General features: G+C 39.8%; 1 protein-coding gene across 6 annotated transcripts in view; it reads left to right on the top strand.

Annotated features, from left to right (window-relative positions):
- Positions 1-20,105, top strand: part of IGF2BP3 (insulin like growth factor 2 mRNA binding protein 3) — a 149,181-nt gene that overhangs the window by 24,626 nt on the left and 104,450 nt on the right. For 5 of the 6 annotated variants that reach the window (XR_011256635.1, XR_011256634.1, XM_069587678.1 and 2 more), the window contains exon 3: positions 16,373-16,421. The exons of the other annotated variant lie outside the window; for it this stretch is intronic. Coding sequence is in view for 2 of the 5 variants with exons in the window: in XM_069587678.1 (XP_069443779.1) it covers positions 16,373-16,421 (49 nt within the window). In the remaining 3 variants the exon portion in view is untranslated. The remainder of the gene's footprint in view (positions 1-16,372; positions 16,422-20,105) is intronic. 6 annotated transcript variants of the gene reach the window in all.

Below are 20,105 nucleotides of genomic sequence, written 5' to 3'. Positions count from 1 at the left end.
TTTAAACCTTGCGGTGTCTGTGTTATGGAGGAAGTCTGAGAGCAGGTGGATGACTTCCAGGTACACTTGAGGGTAATTAGTGAGTGCTCTGCAAAGGGGAGAGCCTTTTACAGCTTTGGTGCTTGGTGTCCTCTCCTTCTGGCTTATGCTAAAGTTCTGGGCCAGTCATCTCTATAACAAAGATGACCAGAAGTTTCTTCCTTTGAGAGATTTGTGTCCTCTGTGGGCTTGGAGATGTTAGTCATAGATAGTGTGCTTTTGTGTATTATCACAGAGAAAGGTTATCTGCAAAGTCTAATTGACTATCTAGGTTATTTGCAAAGCCTCAAGAAGAGTTGAGTTGCCTTCAATGAGGAATGTCAGAGAGACTTGGATTAAACTTGTCCACCTTGTTTTCTTGATACATGACAAGCTTTTCTCTATAAAATAGACAACAAGGTCCTACTGTATAGCACAGGGAATGATATTTAATATCTTACAACAATCTATAATGAAAAAAGAATATGAAAAATAATATGTATAACTGAATCACTTTGCTGTATACCAGAAATGAACACAACATTGTAAATCAACTATATTTTGATTAAAAAAGCTCCAAATCAGAAAAAAATTCAATTACATAAAACAGAATTTTCAACAGATTCTCTTGCAAGGAATAACAATGATTATTTTATTTGCTTGATTATACAAAATGTATTAAAATTGGAAATATAAACTATGTGCATTGTGTAACTCTACTTGGAAACAAGGCATCTAAACTTCATTGTTCAGACTCTCAGGTGTACTGAGATTATTGTAGTTACTAGTTAATGAGAAGATATAACTTGATAATGACCAACTGCAACTTTCTCACTTAAAAAAAAAAAAAGAAAACACAAATCCAAGGATTTGTCTTGGGTAAGGAACACATCCAGGTAGGAATAATATGAAATAAAATGTTAATATAGGGATATCCCTATGTTCAAAATACAGATCTTTGGAAACTTTAGTCCTCTTGAAACACCTTCTTATAGGTATAGTTCACTTAGTGATGGTGACTTTTATGTGGAAAATAAGTATTCTATATAAAATATTGTTAGATCCTGAAATTACCTTGATAAATGGAAATAAAGTGGCTCAGTGGTAAAGAATCTGCCTGCCAGTGCAGGAGATGCGGGTTCCATCCTGGGTCAGGCAGATCCCATGGAGAAGGAAATGGCAGCTCACTCCAGTATTCTTGCCTGGGAAATCCCATGGACTACAGTGGGCTGGTGGGCAACAGTCCATGGGGTTGCAAAGAGTTGGACATGATTTGGGGACTAAACAACAACAATCAAGTGTACTAAGTTTTAGATCAGCTCGCCTAATTGAAAGATGTGAACTATATATATATATATATATATATATACACATACATATATATATATAAAGTTTAAACTTCTCTAGTCGCCTCAGGTAGAAGTAAAAAGTAGCAGGTGAAATTACTGTTTTATACTGTCTAACCTAAAACTTAAATTTAATGTGGGATGATTATAAAAATTGTTGAGTAATTTTATACTCCTGTTTTTGTACATCTTTAAAATCTACTAAATGTGTTAAACTCATAGAACAATTCAGTTTGGACTGGGTGTGGCCAATGAGAAGTTCACTGGACAGAGTAGCTTTAAGATACACAGCTTGTAAAATCACTTGTTAAAAATATGAGTCTTGCTGGAAAAAAATGTAAGGGTATTTATAAAATTAGTTTAACTGTGGAAAAATGTGGGAATGATTAATTTTCAGTGTGACTCAAAGTAGAGATTTCATATCTTAGTACTTCATTCTCTTGTGACCACCCTAATTTTCAAGGAATATATGTGTAATTTGCTATGTTGTGTTACACTTAAAATTTTTTAAATTTAATTTTGAATAGATAATGCATTTATAGTACATGGTGTAAAATATTTTAAAAGACATTAAAAGAAAGTTCTTAATTATTCCTATACCTCAAGCGCCCAGTTTTCATCCCAGTCTCTGCCATGCGTCCACTGTTGGTAGTTTCTTTATTCATAGTCAAACAAAAACCAACATACTTTTTTTTTTCCTTCCTCCTTTTTTACTCAGCGATGGAGTTTTTTCCCCCTGCAACTTGCTTTCTTCCTCATATATTTAAAAACATATCTTGGATTTGTTTCTCTATCAAGATAAAACTAGCTCTTTTTGTAACAGCTGATTGATTTAGTGAGTCCTCTATTGATACACATCTAGGTTGTTTCTGATATTTTTCTATGCATATAAATCTGCATCGAAGCATTGTGTGTCTGTGTGTGTGTATGAGCATGTGTGTTTACATATTGAAATTTCTGTTAAGGGGGAAGAGTTTTTCTCGGCTGATGCAGGTGCCCTGGTTCAAATAAGGAATCTCAGGCAGCTAATGTTACACTTTTGAAAGAGCTACCCTTTGGAGTCATACAGGCAAAGAATCTTTTCTTTAAATAGACACTGCCCCTGATGTTCAGCTGCGTGTGTTTCTCTGGTTGGTTGAAATACTCATTGTGACTTTTCTGGTGAAAGACTTCTCAGTGTGAAGACCAGAGAAATCTTCTGGTTATTCAGGAACTAAGGATCCGTTTGTGTTCTGTTAATTCAACTATTATTTTTCAAAGTGATCTGAAATCTTGCTTTGCACATATCCTAATAAAGTTCAAGAACTTTATGGGACATGTAATCTCCTACAAGGAAAAGAGATGGCAGTGCATATTTGCAGACATTAGTAATGGGAATGGCACGCAGAAGAACACCCAGCCTTTCTTGGATTTTTCCAAGTTTCCAGCCATACACTTAGGGCTGTCAGACTGTTCCCTATAGATGAAGATGGCAGTGTGCACCTTTAAAAGAGAAATACCGCTGTTTCCGTGAAGGGGACATGGATGTTACTCTCATGATCTGGAAGCTGGGAAATGACAAAATGAGTCACCTTAGATTCTCACTTAGAACTGTAATGTTTAAAGAGACTGTTGTTCCTTTACTTGAGTAATTGCCGGTTATGAACCAGGCAGTCGGCTAAGTGCTGTAGTATACAGTAGTGAATAAGCTAGAAATGACTTGGCTTTCATGGGACTTGCCCTGTTAAACAGACCTTACGGGTGCGTGGGTGCTCAGTGGCCCCCAAACTTAAGTGTGTGTGAAACCGCACTTCCCTGCCCCATCCCCAGAGGTTCTGATTTAGGAGGTCTGTAGTGGGGCCCTGACACTTTCATTTTAAGTAAGCCTTCCTGGTGATGGTAATGTGGATGTTCTTTAGACCACACTTGGAATGACATCTCCTTAGTTTTTAATTTTATTGAAGTATACTTAATTTATATTGTATTAATTTCAGCTGTGTAGCAAAGTGATTCAGTTATGCATACATTCTTTTTCATAATGGTTTATGACAGGATATAATTCCCTATGCTATACAACAGGACCTTGAGTTTATTAATCCTATATATAAAAGTTTGCATCTGCTAATTCCAGCCTCCTGAACCTTCCCTCCTCCACCCCCCCCCCCCCGGCTTAGTAACCACAAGTCTGTTCTTTATATCTGTGTGTCTTTTTCTGTCTTGTAGATATGTTCATTTGTGCCATGTTTTAGACTTCACGTGTAAGTGATATCATATGGTATTTGCCTTTCTCTGACTGACTTTGGCTGAGTGTGATAAAATCTCTAGGCCCACCCTGTTGCTGCAGATGGCCTTATTCCGTTTGTTAATGGCTGAGTAGTGGTCCATTGTGCTTATACAGCACATCTTTATCCACTCAGCTATCAGTGGACCTTTAGGCTGTTTCCAGAGCGACATCTCTTTACTGGTACAGTTGAGGGGACAGTTTGTTTTCTTTTCCTTTCCTCCATCCAGAATTAAATTCACCAGGCTCTGGGCGTTCCCTTTAAGTGTTGCAGCAAATATGCTTTTCTTTACAGGACGTGTGACTTCTTAACTGTCAGTGCAATCGATGGGATTCAGTCTTATATAGAGATTCTTAACCTGAGGTCTACTCAGTTTACTCCTAACTCTCAACCTTGCTCCCTCCTTCCCAGTTTTACTGACCCTTCTTGAACAGTGTCCTGAAATGTCTCATATCTTCTGTGAGACTCAAAAATCTTTGGGGGACAGAGAAAACTGATATTAGAGAGCTAGTTAGAACTGTTGGAATCTGTAACTGCTTTCTCTTGATTAATCTTATGGATAGGAAATCATCTTATTTTTCCCTTATCAGTTAGTAACATTTATTTTATAAAACACAAAAGCAAAAAGAAATTGAAAACTGCGCATGATTCTACCAGCCAGAGCTCATCATAGTCAGTATTTTGGTGTTATACTTCTTTATTTCTGTTTGTTCATGTGTCTGTGCACATTTTTTCTGTTTCTGCTTGGGGACATTTGTTCATTTATTGTGGTAAAACATTTAAAAATGAGATCATATCCCATGTTTAATAATATGCTATTTTCCAGTGAACAATGTTATGAACATATGTCCTGATTAAATATTACACATTTGTAATGTCCCTGAGATTTTGTTATATATTGTAATTTGTTTAGCTAACTCCTTTTCGTCCAACAGTTTTATTGAGCTATGGTTTATACAGTCAAGAGCATCTTCTTTATTTTTATTATTTTATTATCTAAGTGCATCTTTTTAAAATTAGAGCATAATTAATTTATAGTATTATTTGTTTCAGGTGTACAGCAAAGTGATTCAGTTATGCATATGTGGATCTATTCTTTTCCAGGATAGATTGTTATGGAAGATAACCTATACGGGAAAAGTTGCCTGTGCTATACGATAGGTCCTTGTTGTTTACCTATTTTATATATATAGTGTGTTTATGTTAATCCCAAACTCCCAATTTATCCCCTGCCATCTCCAAGTGCATGTTTTTAAAACTGTGCAAAGCAGTGAGTTTTGACAACTGTATACACCTGTGAAAGTACAACCACTGTCGAGATGTGGAACACTTCTATCCCTGAACATGTATATATATTTTTTAGGGGGTAGGATGCTTTTTTCCCTTTGAGCTTAGCCCTTTTGCCTGGACATCTGGGCTCTTCGCAGTTTTCCTCATTTACAAACTTATAGCTAAGTTTCTGAGCCTGTTACAGCTTTGCCTAGAGGGAGAATGAAAGGGGAGAAAGCTTGGGAGGCTGTGCTGCTTGTCCGAGGACTTCATGAGACTGCCGGCTCACCCAAGAGGCAAGGTTATGGCGGTTGGTGCTCGTCACCAGCAGTGTGAAATGAGTCATTTCCCCTGGAATTAATCTATGGAGTATTCTGCTTAAAAAAATTGAGGTCGGCCTTTTAAGGAGCTCATTCTTAACTGTATAACATAAGAAAAGATAGATTTAATTATTAATACATTATTGAATGTTGGAATTAGTACAGGTAATTGTATTGAATTTGGCCAGGTTGAACAAGTGCCTCTTTGGGCGTAGCTTGTGTTGGTTGGATACAGGTAAGAATGAAAATCTGCAGCGGGTAAAGAGTGTCTCCAGGTGACAGGTTGAAGAGGCCATGCCATACTCCTCTGAGTCCACAGCCTTGGTTTTTTATTTGAAAGTGACCCGTGCACACGTTGGAGAAGGAAATGGCACCCCACTCCAGTATCTTTGCCTGGAAAATCCCATGGACGGAGGAGACTGGTGGGTTGCAGTCTATGGTGTTGCAAAGAATTGGGCATGACTGCAGCTAACACGGTGCACACATGGACCATGTGTCCCGGCTCTTTTTTTTTAGTTAGCTGCACCTAGTCTTAGTTGCAACATGCAGAATCTTTAGCTGCTGTATGTGAACCCTTAGTTGCGGCATGTGGGATCTAGTTCCCTGACGGGGGATTGAACCCACACCCCCTGCATTGGGAACTCAGGAGTCTTAGCCATTGGACCACCAGGCTAAGACTGTCCCAGCTCTTTGTGTAAGAAATCAAGGCAAAGAGGAATATGTCACAAGTTTAGTTAGATTTGGTTTTCTTTTCCCGACTTCAGCTGGTGTTAGCTGTGTTACATCATGATTCAAGTCTCAGCCTCTTTATCTGTGATGTGGGAAATTGGTGATTCTCTTGATTTGTTTAAGAGATGGTAGAAAGAAAGAGCACGGATGGCCTTTGGGAGGAATAAGGAAAATGAACATGTAGGACTTACAGCTCATTTGGATGGAAGATTGCAAGTCTGATACACTTGTGTGTCTTGCATTAGGACTTAGCATGAAATGACTAACTTTAAGTGCCTAGGTGCTAGTGTATACAATCTTCATAGCATATCTTGAGGCAGCTGAATTAGCTGAGTTTCTGGCTTAGTTGGAAACGATGGTTTCCATACTTTTCTTGATGTTCACACATGTCCATTTAATGTCGGTATCGACTCTAAGTGTGTGAGTTGACTGTATGGTTTAAAGCTGTGGGGCAAAGTGAGCATTTTGTTTAAGGCTGGCATATCTTTGCTCTTTGGGTTTGACATGCAACCTTGTACTTTTTCTGAAGTTTTTCTTGATAATAGTTATTGATTGGATTATGAGTGGAATCAGTAAGATGGAATATAGTCAGGAGGATGGACTGTGGAGCTGTAATTCCTGGAGCTGGATTCTGACTGTGCCACTCCTTAATGTGTGTGTTTGGACAAGATGGTGGTGTCGCTAAGTCATGTTTGACTCTTTGTGACCCATGGACTGCAACCGGGCTTCCCTGTCTTTCGCTGTCTCCTGGAGTTTGCTCAGATTCATTCATGTCCATTGAGTCAGTGATGCCATCCAACCATCTCATCTTCTGTTGCCCCCTTGTTCTCCTGCCCTCAGTCTTTTCCAGCATCAGGGTTTTTTCCAACCAGTTGGTTTTTCACATCAGGTGGCCAAACTATTGGAGCTTCAGCTTCATCATCAGTTCTTCCAGTGAATATTCAGGGTTGATTTCCTTGAGGATGGACTGGTTTGATCTTGCTGTCCAAAGGACTCCCAAGAGTCTTCTGTAGCACCACAGTTCGAAAGCATCAATTCTTCAGTGCTCAGCCTTCTTTATGGTCCAACTCTCACATCTGTACATGACTGCGGGAAAAACCATTGTTTGGCTATACAGACCTTTGTCAGCAAAGTGGTGTCTCTCCTTTTTAATATGCTGTCTAGATTTGCCATAGCTTTCTTTCCAAGGAGCAAATGTCTTTTCATTTCATGGCTGCAGTTACCATCTGCAGTGATTCTGGAGCCCAAGAAAATAAAATCTGTCACCGCTTCCACTTTTTCCCCTTCTGTTTGCCATGAAGTGATAGGACTGGATGCCATGATCTTAGTTTTTTGAACACTGAGTTTTAAGCCAGTTTTTTTCCTCTTTTTTCACCCTCATCAGGAAGCTCTTTAGTTCCTCTTCACTTTCTGCCCGTTAGAGTGATGTCATCTACATATCTGAGATTGTTGCTATTTCTCCTGGGGATCTTGATTCCAGCTTGGAATTCATCCAGCCTGGCATTTCACATGATGTACTCTGCATATAAGTTAAATAAGCAGGGTGACAATATACAGCCTTACTGTACTCCCTTCCCAGTTTTGAGCCAGTCAGTTGTTTCGTGTAATATTCTTACTGCTGTGTGTGTTAGTCACTCACTCATATGTTTGCAACCTCATGGACTGTAGCCTGCCAGGCTTCTCTGTCCGTGGAATTCTCCAGGCAAAAATACTGGAGTGGGCTGCCATTCCCTTTTCCAGGGGATCTTCCTGACCCAAGGATCAAACCCACATCTCCTGCATTGCGGGCGAATTCTTTACTCTCTGAGTCACTAGGGAAGCCCTTGGACAGGTCAAGTTGTGCTTTTATCTTAGAATCTATAAAATGCTGAGTTGTGAGGTTAGATAACAGACGTTGTCTTAAGCAGTTGGGGCTTCTGTATAGACTGGATGGCTAACAGATGCTTATTTTTCACAGTTCTAAAAACAGGGAAGTCCAAGGTCAAGGTGCAGGTGGGTTCTTGAGTTCTTGCTGAGGGCCCCCTTCTTGGTTTGTAGACCAATGCCTTCTTGCTGTGGGGTCACATAGCCTTTCCTCAGAGTGTGCAGTGAAGACAGCCCTGGTCTCTCTTCTTAGAAAAACTGTAATCCCATTGCGGGGGCTCCATGCTCCTGTCCTCAGTAAGCCTAAATAATCCTCAAAGGCCCGTCTCCTAACACCATTGCTTAGGGAGGGGGGTTGCAACATACAAATTTGGGGTGGGAAACATGAACATTCAGTCCATAGTGGACATAAAGCATTTTCTCACTTACATTCTTATTTATACCTGGTGTCAGGCTATAATGTGAGGGAGGGAAAGTAGAGGTCAAAGACTTTTGGCAAAAACCTAGTAATCAAAATTTAAGTCGAAAATAACCAGCTGGACTTTACTGCTGGTCCAGTGGCTAAGACTTCTTGCTCCCAAGGTGGCCCGGGTTTGATCCCTGGTCAGGAAACTAGATCTCGAATGCTGCAGCTGAAAGATTCTACATGTTGCAACTAAGACCTGGAGCAGCCATTTAAATAAATAAATATATTTTTAAAATAAACAAAATAACAATTGGCCCTCCATGTCTGTGAGTTTTTGCATCCATGGATTCAACTCACTGCGGATGAAAAAGAATTGGGAAAAAAATTCCAGGAAGTTCCAAAGACGAAAACTTGAATTTGCTTTGTGTGGGCAACTATCTGCCTTTTATTTATATTGTATTTACATCTGTTTACATAGCATTTACTTTGCATTAGATATTATAAGTAATCTAGAGATGATTTAAAATATTTGGGATACTATCCATTTTATATAAGGGGCTTGAACATTTGTAGATTTTGGTATCTGGCCAGCAGGGCAGCCAAGGGGTACTGGAACCAGTCCCTTTGAATATGGTGGAAGGAAGACTGTAATCAGCATGGACATGTGGTTTATTTCTCTTTCAAAAAAAATGTATATTGTCTAGTTCTGGCCTAGAAGCAATGTCCAGCCCAATATCAGTGAGCATTCTAGTGACCAGGTTGTGTTTCAGTATATTATTTCTGACTAAAAGGAACCAGTGTTTGTAGACAGAACTGGTTGAAGATGGTGGCAGGAAGTGTACAAATTGGAACCTGGGTAATCATAACAAAGCAGACAGGCTCTCAGAGATTGCTGGAGAGCTGCATCATTTCAAAAGGTGCAGGATCTGTGTGCAGAAGCTTCTGCTGACAGCCAGAGATGGGGGATTCAGTGCAGTGAGGTGATAAACACAAAATACCCAGGCATGCATAATGTTGTGTGTGTGTGCTAAGTCGCTTCTGTCGTGTCTTGACTCTATGCGACCCTATGCACTGTATAGCCTGTCAGGCTCCTCTCTCCATGGGATTCTCCAGGTAAGAATACTGGAGTGGGTTGCCAGTGCCCTTCTCCAGGGGATCTACCCTACTCAGGAATCAAACCTGCATCTCTTTCGTCTAACCTGCATTGGCAGGCCGGTAGAAAATAAGCATTTAGCCCTCTTTGGACAATACCAGGGGACCAATTCATTATTCCGAAAAGTTTGAAATAACAATGTCTTTGAACTGCAGAAAGAGGACACTGAGATGAGGGTTTGCATGAAGCTGGTTTATTTTGGAGATGGTTTCAAGAAGCAAGAGTGGGAGAGTGGAAAGAGTGAAACGGAGGTTTGGGAAAAGCCAACAAAGGGCACTTTACTGAGGAAACAGGGCCTTTGAGACACGAACAGATATGCCTCCCAGGTGGAAAACAAGGGCGTTTACCTGCTGGCTCCCACATTCTCCTCTGTAATCTCCAGATTATCTTCAGGGTTTCATCTCTCCTCTTCCTCTGGACTATCCTTGAACTCTGCTGAGGCTTGGGTGAAAAACCTGAGGAAAAACAGATGCCTAAGGGGTGCTTAGGGATGGAAGAAGACAGGAAAACTTCCCTGTGCCCAGGGCTGTCCCACAGTGGTGGATGAAACCAGAGATGAGCTAGGGGATATGATAAGGGGCACAAAACTGTCTGCTGCAGAAAGGAGAGAATCCAGTGTTTATCCTGCCTTCACTCTATTCATTGTGGTTCAGAGTCTCCAGATACGTGATAAAGGAAAGTTGTTCTTCATGGAAAAACTCCAGCTAAATTTAAAAAGTATGGAAGGCATGACAGAATGAGGAAATCCATTTTCAACCTTGAGTGAAACAGTGTATTTAGGGACTGATCATTAGTGACTGCAGCATCTTGGGAAGACAGCCAGAGATAATGTGTCTCTTCATGGAAGTACACAACCTCTCCCTGACCCACAAAAATCTTCTGATCCAACTACCACTTTTATAGGGCCAGCCTAACATTCAACACCACCATGTGCACCACCTGGATTCCCTGGACTGCTGGCTGCTGGTGGAGGCCAGCGGGGAGAGAAGGAGGGAGAGAGAGATGGGGAAGGGAGAGGGAGAGGTGGAGGGGGAGATGGAGGGAGGGAAGGGGTAGAGAGGAGGGGAGGGGAGGAGGAGGTGCAGGGAGGGGTGGAGGGGAGGGGGAGATGATGGGGAGGGGACATGGAGGGAGGGAGGGAAGGAGGAGGGAGGAGGAGGGGAGAGGGAAAAGGAGGGAGGGAGAAGGCGATGGCACCCCACTCCAGTACTCTTGCCTGGAGAATCCCATGGATGGAGGAGCCTGGAAGGCTGCAGTCCATGAGGTCGCTAAGAGTCAGACATGACTGAGTGACTTCACTTTCACTTTTCCCTTTCATGCATTGGAGAAGGAAATGGCAACCCACTCCAGTTTTATTGCCTGGAGAATCCCAGGGATGGGGGAGCCTGGTGGGCTGCTGTCCGTGGGGTCGCACAGAGTTGGACACGACTTAAGTGACTTAGCAGCAGCAGCAGCAGCAGCAGCAGCATGGGGGGGAGTGTAAGTAGCAAAATCCAGGCAGTAAGAAACCAGAGGAGAATGGCAGGTTTGTGTTTTTTTTTGTTTCCTGACTGAGTGCAGCAGTCTGTGCATGGGACGGTTTGAAGGAGTTCTGAAGGAGTTCGCTGTTGTCTTCCTTAGCTCCACCATAGTTTGGCCCCAGGTCAAACAACAGGGGGTTTCCCTTGTGGCTTAGCTGGTAGAGAATCCCCCTGCAATGCAGGAGACGTGGGTTCTATCCCTGGGTTGGGAAGATCCCCTGGAGAAGGGAAAGGCTACCTACTCCAGTATTCTGGCCTGGAGAATTCCATTGACTATATGGGGTTGCAAAGAGGCTTTCTTATCTCTCCTTGCTATTCTACTTGTTATTTGTCTACTTAAAGAGTAACCTAAAGACAAACTTAGAGTTACTAAAAATACTATTTTAAAAGACATGAGAATGGCAAAAAATATGGGGGTGGTGGTTACATTCTGGAAGGTAGGTAGGCATTGGGAAAGAGCATGGTAGTTTCAATTGTCTTGTTCTGATTATTTGGGTGGGTGGATTCATATATGTCTATGTTTTGTATGAACAGTTTAAAGATGTTATGCATCTGTGTTTATCAAATTCAACATAGCAAACGATTATTAATATTTAAAATGACTCAGAATGCAATGAATAAAACCCAGAATGAGTTACTCATGTAAGATTTATGACCTTGACCTTCAAATAAATAGCAAGAAAATGGAGTGAAGGGATTTTCTTGTGTGAAACCTTAAGAGACATCTGCTCTACACATGTGGGCATATTGTTGGTATCTTGATATGAGCAGATCAACTGTAAAAAGATAGCAATTCAATTCAGTTCAGTTCAGTCGCTCAGTCGTGTCCGACTCTTTGAGACCCTGACCCCATGAATCACAGCATGCCAGGCCTCCCTGTCCATCACCAACTCCTGGAGTTCACTCAAACTCACGTCCATCGAGTCCGTGATGCCATCCAGCCATCTCATCCTCTGTCGTCCCCTTCTCCTCCTGCCCCCAATCCCTCCCAGCATCAGAGTCTTTTTCCAGTGAGTCAACTCTTCGCATGAGGTGGCCAAAGTATTGGAGTTTCAGCTTTAGCATCATTCCTTCCCAAGAAATCCCAGGGCTGATTCCTTCAGAATGGGCTGGTTGGATCTCCTTGCAGTCCAAGGAACTCTCAAGAGTCTTCTCCAACACCACAGTTCAAATGCATCAGTTCTTCGGTGCTCAGCCTTCTTCACAGTCCAACTCTCACATCCATACATGACTACTGGAAAAACCATAGCCTTGAGTAGACCGACCTTAGTTGGCAAAGTAATGTCTCTGCTTTTGAATATGCTATCTAGGTTGGTCATAACTTTTCAATTGGAAATAGAGTGGGTATTCTATACCTAAACAGCATATTAAAAAACAGAGACATCACTTTGCCAAGAAAGGTCTATATAGAAACCTCTGGTTTTTCCAGTCATCATATAAAATGTGAGATGAAGTGTGTACAGTGGTCCATCAAAAAGGCTGGGCGCTGAAATATTGATGCTTGTGAATTGTAGTGCTGGAGAAGACTCTTCAGTCTCGTGGATTTCAAGATCAAACCCGTCAATCCTAAAGGAAATCAACCCTGAATAGGAAGGACTAATGCCGAAGCTCCAATGCTTTGGCCAAAGACTCTGAGGCCGAAAAAGATTGAGGGCAGGAGGCTAAGGGGGTGACAGAGGATGAGGTGGTTAGATAGCAACACCTACTCAGTGGACATGAGTTTGAGCAAACTCAGTGGAAGACTGAGGAGCCTGGTGTGCTACAGTCCATGAGGTTGGTAAGAGCCAGACACAGCTTAGTGACTGAACACCAAAAATGTTCTGTTCTTAAGGAATTTTTGTTAATCATTTTAAGAAACTATAATGGTGATAGTTATTTTTAAAGCAAAAAGGTCCTTTAGTAGGTTTTTCCAGATGTACTGTAGCATGACAGGTCGTGTATGTGGGATTTGTTAGTACACATGTGAGTAGAAATAAATAAGATTTAGGTAGGTAATCATACTTGATAAACTGATACAGGCATATGGAGGTTGATATGATTTTTCTAGTTTGATGTCAATATGAAAATTTGTATAAAATCAATTTAAATCTGTTCAATTTATTACTAAAAATTTTGAAGATGCCCTTAGAAGTCTACATGAGTTCTATGGCTCTTTATCCTGTACTTAAACCAGCTTTTAATAAATAGTTTCTATAAAATCCAGTACTATTTCAAGCATAATAAGCATTTTAAAAGGTTAAATGGAAGAATCCCCTGGTGATCCAGTGGTTAAGACTCTATGCTTCCAGTGCAGGGAGTGTGAATTTGATCCTGATCAAGAAACTAGGATCCCACAGTTTGAGTGAGTGGCAGGCCAAAAAAGAAAAAAAAAGGTTAAAAGGTTTCCCAGTTGGCAGAAAAGCCTTAAATTCTATATGATTAATTTATAAATAGATTGTGTGGAAGTTTTCTTGAAAATAGCGCAGGTGGTTAACTTCTCTTTCTCCTGTTTCTGGGGCTGTTGATCTTCCCGCTGTAATTTTCTGTATTCCCACTGTCTTCCCACTGTCATCCCACCATGATTTTATTACATCAGCTGTAATAAAACCATTGGGAATGTTAGTAGTTTCTGCATGGTGGATCTGTGAGTCTTGTGTTTTCGTCCCCCTCTCTGTATTATAACAAATGTTAATTTAACTATCAACTGAGTGCTTCTCAGCTGCCAGTGTTTCAGGCTCCGAATGCGATAGTGAACGAGACAGCCTAAGAGTCTCTGCCCCTATGGGGTGTGATCCTTGTAATGAAACTTGGGTGTGTTTTAGGAGGAGGTGAAATGCCAGCGTATTTTGCTGGTAGTTAAAATTAAACTCTAATGATTTGGTAATCACAGAGGAGAAACAAATACCAGTATCTGTTTTCTTGACTCTTAGGTATTTAGAATCTAATTTAAATACAACCCAATTCTAACAGTTCAGATGGGAGATGGGAGCTGGGAAAACAAAGTGGGAAAACACAGTTACTAGATGTCGAAACACTATGCTGTGTTCAACTTGAGACCCGTGGACTGCGGGCCACCAGCCTCCTCTGTCCATGGGATTCTCTAAGCAGTAATACTGGAGTGGGTTGCCATGCCCTTCTCCAGGGGATCTTCCTGACCCTGGGATCGAACATGGGTCTCCTATATCTCCTGCATTGCAGGCGGATTCTTTATCTCTGAGCCACCAGGGAAGCCCGTCAAAATACTAACTTTATGAAAATAATCCTGGTGTTTGTTTAAACTTTAGAGAATCAGATAATGGAAATGGTCAGTCAGTTAAGGGAAATAATTATTCTGGTGTAACTTCTAATAGTAGGTGACAGATATACATTTTGAAGAATATGTGGGGGAAACATGGCTAATGGATTACTTCTAATGTACAAAAAATGGTGTCCTATTTAAATTCTTGGGAGCCCTATGAAGTAGGTATTTGTTCTTGTAATAAAGAAGAATTACCTGCTTGGTGACCTTAACTCTCTGTGTACACTTTTGTGTGTGCATTGGGGAAATTTCTTTTTTTTTTTGGGGGGGGGAAATTTCTTTAGTAATATATATACCCATATATATACACCCAGAAACAGAGTCCAATAGAGTTGAATACTGGGTTTCTTAACATTGTGCTCTTATTTCTTAATGTGTCAGTTGCTTAAGACAGATTAGTACTTGCAAATGTGTAGTAAATAATTCTGACTTCTTAGTTACCCAGGGTAAACATTTACACAATGTGAGTAACTTTTCTGCTTGCTAAAGCAGTACATGAAAGATTGAAATCTTTGTTTTAGGAATACTTTTATTAGGGTGTATTTTTTTTAAGGTTTTTATAGAAGAATATAAAACTTATACAAAGGCAGAAATACAGTATGCTTCTAGCAGCTTTAACAGTTATTAGCACATGATTTATCTTTTAAACAAATTCCAGGATAGGATGTGTAAAATCTAAGACTACACGGTGTTTGAAAATGTTTTCTTAAATTCACGTTCTCTCACTATCTCTGATACTTTGCCCTTGGTGATCATGCTTTAACTGTCTAATAAAAATAATGTAAGAATGATTTTTCCTTCATCCTCTATTTTATGATTACAAACAGGACATACCTGAGTTTGGCTAATTTACATGCTAATTTAGAGTTCCCTAAAGGCAGGCCACAGTCCATGGGGTCGCTAGGACTCAGCTTGGCGACTGAACGACAACAGCGAGGGGCAGGCAGTCTGTGGCGTTCATTTAGGTTTTGTGGTGAATGGGAAATAACTAGGCTATCAATGCAGTCTGCACTGAGGTACCTAGAAGTGGATCATTGGGCCTGGAAAGGGCAATTAGCTGTAGAGCTAGAGGCTAATTATTCCACCTGAGATGTCATGCCCAGTTGCTAGTCTCTTTTTAAAAAAGAGCTGGTTGAAAAAAAAAAAAGAGCTGGTTGACTTTAAATGCCTTTCCCTTGTAAAAGGGTGATTGGTGTGTGGTGTCCAGCGTACAGTCTCACTTAATTCGTATTGCTTCCTTCTTTCCATCCTTCCTCTCTTACTTGGATAGTTTTGAGGAGGGGGTAGAAGAGGAGGAGATATATGATAGTTTTTATTATTTTACAAAGTATATATTGTGTTTTATATACATAGTATATATATATAGGAATATATATAGGCATTGAAACTCAGGTGGGGGATTTTTAATGATTTTTTTGTACCCTGGATTCCTTTGGCAGCCTGAAATGTGTGGACCTCTTGGAATATTTTTAAATGCATAAAATAAAGCACATAGGATTATAAAGGAAATTATTTTGAAATACAGTTAGAAAATGTTAAAGCTAATAATAACATGTGTTTCTTAACATACGTAACAAGTTCTAGCAACACAGCTAACTACACAGTAGTGAATATACAAGATCTGCAACACCTTAATGTAAAATGAAAATGCCTGACTTATTTTAATGTCAAGAGTACAAGCCATGTAATTCTACTGTGGTTTAATGCCAACATTCACTATTGAAGGTGGCTAAATTTCACTTAGGGGATAGTGAAAATAAATGTGACCCTGACCCCTCTGCACCCCACTGTTCCCGACCACCTTCGTTGAATTCTGTCCAGGAATCCTTTGGCTGTGATCTCAGATTAAGAACATCTGGACTAAGGCTTTGATTGTGTTCTGGGATGCTTACTTTGAGGCTAAAGGGTTTGAATTTAGCATATTGTCATTAGATGAAATGTGTTCAAACATTGTATCTGCCAGTTTTAGTGGCTTTTAGAGTAAGCCACGACAATCCAATGATGCTAGGTTTCCAGTGGTCTCAGCGTTCATCTTGTGATTAACTTGGTCTCCGTTCTCTTTCCTGGGCTGTGTTTTCTTAGTATATATTGGTATGTAGTTAATAAATATATCTTAGGTAGTTTCAAAACATCCATGTTGGCTATAAATATCTTTTGCTTTTATGTTTTTTTTTTGTTTTCTTTTAAAAAACATTTTAATTCTTCTGCAGGATTCGGAAACTTCAGATACGAAATATCCCGCCTCATTTACAGTGGGAGGTAAGAACTTCTATGTTTAAAACTAAGATTTTAGTATCTAAGCCTGTTCATAGTTTTTCCGAAGATTTTCCTCCTCTTTTCACCTCTTGGATGTGCTTGAACACAATCCTTCTCTATTATGGTCTTTGTCTTGCATTGGGCTTTTCTTTGTAAGAGTATATTACTTCTTTGAAAACAGTCTGCTCTTTGAGATACTTTAAGAAATTGAAATAGGTTCTGGTGTAACTGGGCAAACTTCGTCATTCAATCACATCCCTCAGAATCTTGTTTGAGATCTTTTTATGAGTTTTGCTAATTGTATTTAAATATGAAGTTCACTGGCAATCTTTTTTTAAAAGATAAATCCTGCTATTTATGCTTTATTTTAAAATGTTACTGTGCTTTCTTTTGCTCAGATGGTGGCACTGTGGTAACTGTATATAAACCCAAATCTTTTAGCACAGTTGAATAGCCTGTGTCAGCAATTTCCAAACTATGTTGATGATGTCAAGGTGAGAATTTGAGAACCCAGTAGCTGAAAAGATAAAAGAAAATGTCTGTTGACTCTTTCAGATAATGGAATGTGAAAATTCTTAAAACCTACTTTGGAGATGGTAGTGCAGGGAAAACTGCTCAGCTTTTATGTATTTTTAATATAAAAATCAGGAGTAACTAGGTTTGTGTGTTTAACATTAGTTTTCTAAAATGACATTTGAAGAGTCTCTGAACTATAACCATCATCAAAATGCAAAGAATGGTTAAAAGATTTCTTTGAGTTGGGGGAAGCGGGACTGAGGTCTCATTCTCCAAGTCCCAGTTGGTAACAGATCGCTTATGCTCACAGTATTTTGCAGCACATGTATTTTCAGAACAGTATTACTGAATTTAATCTTTGCAGGAGGACTTGATTCTTTGGCCTATCAAGTTACATAATGTATAAAAGGTATATTTTATAGACAGAATCAGTGACTTCTTAGGTTAAACTCAATGCATTTTCTTGTTTTAGTTTAACATTTGTTTAGGAAATTCAGTATCTTGAAGGGTGGGTCCCTGAATCGAGTGTTAATGGTATCAAGATTACTGGTTTAATCCCAATTTTTATTAATTTATTTTAAAGTGAAGTATTGTTGATTTACAATGTTGCATTCATTTCTGGTATACAACTAAGTGATTCAATATTACACACATATATACATATATATTCTTTTTCAGATTAGTTTATGTTATAGGTTATTTTGTTATTGTTTAGTCACTGAGTTGTGTCCAACTCTTTGCGACCCTATGGACTGTAGCCTGCCAGGCTCCTCTGTCCATTGGATTTTCTAGGCAAGAATACTGCAGTGGATTACCATTTCCTTCAGGGTATCTTCCCCCACCAGGGATCAAACCCATGACTTCTTCATTGACAAGTGGATTTTTTTTTTAACCACTGAGCCACCAGGGAAGCCCCTATAGGTTATTATAAGATACTGAATATAATTCTCTGTGCTATGCAGAAGGTCCTTGTTAGTTTATTTATAGTAGTGGTGTCTGTATTCATTAATCTCTTCATTTTAACATGGGCAGCATTAAGTGATTTTCTATCTGGGAACTATATCTGGTGTAACATAGCTTTCGATGAAAGAGTCAAGTGGTGGCAGTAACTTCTAAGTGAGTTACTAGTGTACTAGCATATCATCTGTAGGCAGTGGTTGTTGCCTTATAATTCATCCATCCTATTGCTTCAGATTTGGATTGCAGTGGATTCTCAAGCATTGTTGATTGTACTTTTGGTGGCTTCTCAAGCTTTCAGTTCATTTCATTCTTCCTTATTCTGGGTAAAATTTGATCTATGATAATAAATCTTTATTTGTCATATCTAACTTTTTCTTTTATATTTTCATTTTACCCTCCCCATAGTCCTTTGAGGTGAAGTAAAGTTGGAGACATTCTGTCCATTTTCAATTAGGCAAATACGGGCCCACAGGGTTCAAAGAACTAAGTAAGAACAGATACAGAATTTAAAGAAGCATGGAACTAGACTTTGAAACCCTTGACCTTTGATCCCTTTGAAATTTAAAGAGTGGTTTGAAATACTGATTAACAAAATTTATTGCGAGTTTGTCAGGAGTAGGATGAACTGTTGGGATTTTTGCTTTCCTTGAAGGCTTGAAGGAACACCATCTGTTATTTCCTTTCTGAGGAGTCAGTTTTTTGGAGGTCTTTGTTTTTAAACTTTTTATTTTATATTGGAGTATAGCTGATTAACAATGTTGTAACAGTTTCAGGTGGACAGCAAAGGGACTCATCATATACACATATTCATTCTCCCCAAAACTCACCTCCCGTCCAGGCTGCCACATAACGTTGAGCAGAGTTCCTTGTGCTATACTATAGGTCCTTGCTGGTGGCCCATTTTAAATACAGCAGTGTGTACATGTCCATCCCAAACTCCGTAACTATCTCCCCTCCCCAACCCCGGCCTCTCTGTTTGTTCTCTAAGCCTGTGAATCGTTTTCTGTATCTAAGCCTGTGAGTCTCTTTCATTTGTATCGTTTCTTTTCAGATTCCACGTATAAGGGATGTCATACGATAATTCTCCTTCTCTGGCTTCACTCAGTGTGCCAGTCTCCAGGTCCCTCTGCGTTGCTGTAAATGGCGGTTTTCATTCTTTTTAATGTCTGAGTAATATTCTGTATGTATACGTCCCGTATCTCTGTCCATTCCTCTGTTGATGGACATCTAGGTTGTTCCATGTCTGGGCTGTTGTAAACAGTGCTGCAGTGAACACTGGGGTGCATATATTCTTTTGGATCATGGGTTTCTCTGGGTATATGTGCAGGAGTGAGATTGCAGGGTCATGTGGCAGCTCTGTTTTCTTTCTTTAAGGGACCTCTGTACTGTTTTTCATAGTGGCTGTATCTATTTACATTCCCACCCACAGTGTAGGAGGGTTCCCTTCTCTCCACACCCTCTCCAGCACTGTTGGTGGGTTTCTTGATGATGGCCATTCTGACTAGTGTGAGGTGGTATCTCATTGCAGTTTTGATGTACATTTCTCCAATAATAGTGATGTTGGACATCTGTTCATGGGCCTTTTGGTCATCTCTGTATCTTCTCCCGAGAAATGTCTATTTAGGTCTTCTCCCCATTTGTTTATTGGGTTTTTGATGCTGTGAAGCATCATGAACTGTTCATAAATTTTGGAGACTAATCCCTTGTTGCTCACATCATTTGCAAATGTTGTCTCCCAATCTGTGCGTTGTCTTTTCGTTTTGTTTATTGTTTCCTTTGTTGTGCAGAGTTCTTGAGTTTAAGTAGGTCCCATTTGTTTATTTTCATTTTTATTTCCATTATTCTGAGGAGTCACTTTGTGTAACATTTGATTTGTATACCCTGACTATGGCGGTTGTCTCATGCCAGAACCTTATAGAAGGTGATGGTTTTTGCATTTACAGGTTTGGACTCCCTCTACAATGGAGAGGTTAGACTTTGACTCCACTAATTAATCTCAGAATCACTATACGGAATCTGATTTGATGCAATAGGAAATATATAGCAACACAGATGAAGTACTCTTGTTAAAAAAATAAAGGTTTAAGTGGGATTCAATTTCAATCTGACTTTGAGTTTATAAACAGTATGGAAGGGAGAGGCACAGGTGAAATGATGCCGTGAAGAAACGTAATAGCCAACTCCAGTATATGGGGCATTGCACAGGACAGA

The sequence above is a fragment of the Ovis canadensis genome, chromosome 4 (assembly GCF_042477335.2).
Source record: "Ovis canadensis isolate MfBH-ARS-UI-01 breed Bighorn chromosome 4, ARS-UI_OviCan_v2, whole genome shotgun sequence".
Classification (NCBI taxonomy): Eukaryota; Metazoa; Chordata; class Mammalia; order Artiodactyla; family Bovidae; genus Ovis; species Ovis canadensis.
This window is presented reverse-complemented; position numbering and strand designations above follow the sequence as displayed.